Genomic DNA, 3,534 nt, shown 5'->3' with positions numbered 1-3,534 from the left:
CCCGGGTTGAAGCTATTCTCCTGCCTCAGCCTCTGGAGTAGCTGGGATTACAGGTGCCCGCCACCAGGCCTGGCTAATTTTTTGTATTTTTAGTAGAGATGGGGTTTCACTATGTTGGCCAGGCTGGTCTCAAACTTCTGACCTTGTGTTCTGCCTGCCTCGGCCTCCCAAAGTGCTAGGATTACAGGCGTGAGCCACTGGGCCTGGCAATTTTTTTTAAAAAAATCGTTGAAGATTGGCATAATACTTTACTATTTGTTTGAAGTTCAAATGATTTTTATCAGGGTAAACCCTAAGAAACTGATGTTCCTGTGGCTTAAAAGAAAAACACTAAAGACTGGCCTGGTGTGATGGCTCATGCTTATAATCATGCCTGTAATTCTAGCACTTAGGGAGGCTGTGGTGGGAGGGTTGCTTGAGACCAGGAGTCCTTGACCAGCCTGGACAACAAAGTGAGACCTGAGCTCTACCAAAAAAAATTTTTTTTTAATTATCTGGGCATCTTAGCATGTGCCTATAGTCGCAACTACTTGAGAGGCTGAGGAGGGAGGATCCCTTGAGCCCAGGAGTTTGAGGCTGCAGTGAGCCATGATCATACCACTGCACTCCAGCCTAGATGACAGAGTGAGACCCTGTCTCAAAAAAAAGAAAAAAAAAAACAAAAACACAAATCTCCCAAATACATGGATTTCATAGGATTTAAACTAATGTGTGTGTATAGATTCTGTTTTAAGGAAGTAGATATACAAAAATGGGCATTGATGAATTAAATTTGGTAGATTTTGCATTATAGAATACCCTTAAAGCTACGTTTCCAGTGAGTGTGAGATAGGAATTGGGATACCCAATTCAGTTGTACTAGATTTTCTAAGTACACATAGTTTTAGTTATTTGTTCTGTGACTACCACCCCAAAACTAGTAACTACCTCTTTTTTTGAGACAGAGTCTCACTGTTGCCCAGGCTGGAGTGCAGTGGCGTTATTTTGGCTCACCGCAACCTTTGCCCTCTGGGTTCACCTGCTTCAGTAGCTGGGACTACAGGTGCACGCCACCAAGCCTGGCTAATTTTTTGTATTTTAGTGGAGATGGGGTTTCACCATGTTGACCAGGCTGGTCTTGAACTCCTGAGCTCAGGCAGTCCACCTGCCTCGGCCTCCCAAAGTGCTAGGATTATAGGTATGAGCCACCATGCCTGGCCCACCGTTTTATTTGTTCATAATTCTGTAGTCTAGGCTGGGCTCAGCTAGGCAGTTACTCTGCTGGCAGTAGTCGTTGGTGTGGCTGCCTTTTGCTGGGGGCTGGGCCTGTCCCACATTTTTTATTTTATTTTATTTTTTTCCTTTTTTCTTTTTCTTTTTTGAGATGGGGTATCATCCTGTCACCCAGGTTGGAGTGCAGTGGCATGATCTTAGCTCACCGCAACCTCTGCCTCTAGGGCTCAAGTGATCCTCCCACCTCAGCCTCCCCAGTCGCTGGGACCACAGGTATGTAACACCATGAGTGGCTAATTTTTTGTATATTTTTTAGAGATGGGGTTTCACCATGTTGCCCAGGCTGGTCTTGAACTCCTGAGCTCAAGTGATCTACCCACGTTGGCCTCCCAAAGTGCTGGGATCACATGCATGAACCACTGTGCCTGGCCAGGGCCTCTCCCTCTTTATGTGGTCTGTCCAGCAGGGTAGCTCAGGACTTCCAAAAGTAGAAAAGCAGAAATTGACAGGCCTTTTTAAGGCTTAGGCCCAGAATTGCCAGTGTCACTTCACCACATTCAGTTAGTTAAAGCATTCACGAGCCCAGCCAATTCAAGAGGAAATTATTACACAGAAGCATGAACACCATGAGGTTTCCATGGGCCATCAGCATAACACCCTGCCACGTACATGCACTCACTCTTTTTCTTTAACCTAAAGTGAGATGCATCTGTAGTAAAGTAGTTGTTGGTAAAGCCTCTCGCTCATTCCTTGTACTGAGACCCTAGCCTGCCACTGCGGATTTGGTTTTTGTCCTTCCAGTGTATACTCTGAAAGAGCGATGCCTCCAGGTTGTCCGGAGCCTAGTCAAGCCTGAGAATTACAGGAGACTTGACATCGTCAGGTCGCTCTATGAAGATCTGGAAGACCACCCAAATGTGCAGAAAGACCTGGAGCGGCTGACGCAGGAGCACATTGCAAGTCAACGGATGGCAGCGGAGATTTAAAATTTCTGTTGAAACTTACACTCTTTCATCTCAGCTTTTGATGATACTGATGAGTCTTGATCTAGATATAGGACTTGTTCCTTACTCAGTTTCAAAGTGTCTCATTCTCAGAGTAAAATAGGCATCATTGTTTAAAAGAAAGTTAACTGACTTCACTAGGCATTGTGATGTTCAGGGGCAAACATCACAAAATGTAATTTAATGCCTGCCCATTAGAGAAGTATTTATCAGGAGAATGTGGTGGCATTTTTGCCTCCCAGTAAGTCAGGACAGTTTGTGTAAGGAGGTTTGTATAAGTAATTCAGTGGGAATTGCAGCGTATCATTTAAGAAGGCAGTGGCATCTGCTTTTAATGGATGTGTAATACATGCATTTTGCATCCATACTGGTTAGTGACTTGTCCACCTCCTGCTTTGGGAAGACTGAGGCATCCTTGAGGAAGGGACAAGTCTTTCTCCTCTTTGAGACCCCAGTGCCTGCACATCATGAACTTTCAGTCAGGGTTTGTCAGAGGAACAAACCATGGGACGCTTTGGTATAAAGTGCTTGGAGGTTCTACCTCTGTTTTTGTTGGGGGGTGGGAGAGGGGGCCTTAAAATGTGTACAGTAAACAAATGTCTTAAAGGGAATCATTTTTATAGCACTTTTTATAATTTTCTAAGTTGCCCACTTTTCTTGGTCCAGTCTTGTCGAAGTGCTGTTTTATTTCTGTTTCTAAACTAGGATTAATTTTCTGCAGTTGTGATAATAGCATTTTTGTAACTTGACATCTGCACAGAAAAATAGGAGAAAATCAGGAATCTTCATGTTTGATTCTAGTATTAATGGGCTACTATACTATAAATAAGTTTTTGCTAAATGTGGGTGTTTCTGTTCCTTTTTGTAAATATGTGACATTCCTGATTGATTCGGCATTTTTCATCAGGCAGGACCTGGTGGCACTTCCACTTCCAACCTCTGGCGAGTTACTCGTACCAGTGGATTCATGGAGTAGCCTGAAATGTTTCATAGTTTTCTAAATGTACAAATTCTTATAGGCTAGACTTAAATTTATTAACTAAAATCCAATGTTTCTATCAGACTCAGTTTTTTATAACTAATAGCTTTTTTTTGTTTTTCAATTTTTATTCTCGTCCCCTAACAGCTTTTTTTTCTTTTTGAGACGGAGTCTCGCTCTTGTCGCCCAGGCTGGAGTGCATTGGCGCAGTCTCCGCTCACTGCAACCTCTACCTCCCAGGTTCAAGCTATTCTTCTGCCTCATCCTCCTGAGTAGCTGGCATTACAGGTGCCCGCCGCCACACCCGGCTAATTTTTGTACTTTTTTTTCTTTCTTTTT

The 3,534-nt window shown here is 43.5% G+C and overlaps 1 protein-coding gene across 1 annotated transcript in view; it reads left to right on the top strand.

Moving 5' to 3' along the window:
- VHL (von Hippel-Lindau tumor suppressor) overlaps positions 1-3,266 on the top strand; it is a 9,298-nt gene extending 6,032 nt beyond the window's left edge. Inside the window, exon 3 of the mRNA XM_017501507.2 lies at positions 2,014-3,266. Coding sequence (XP_017356996.1) covers positions 2,014-2,198 — 185 coding nt within the window. The 3' untranslated portion in view covers positions 2,199-3,266. The remainder of the gene's footprint in view (positions 1-2,013) is intronic.
- Positions 3,267-3,534: the final 268 nt, after the last annotated feature.

This window comes from Cebus imitator, unplaced genomic scaffold, assembly GCF_001604975.1.
Source record: "Cebus imitator isolate Cc_AM_T3 unplaced genomic scaffold, Cebus_imitator-1.0 Scaffold281, whole genome shotgun sequence".
Taxonomy (NCBI): domain Eukaryota; kingdom Metazoa; phylum Chordata; class Mammalia; order Primates; family Cebidae; genus Cebus; species Cebus imitator.
Note: the sequence above shows the minus strand (reverse complement) of the source record. Positions and strands in the feature narration are given on the sequence as shown.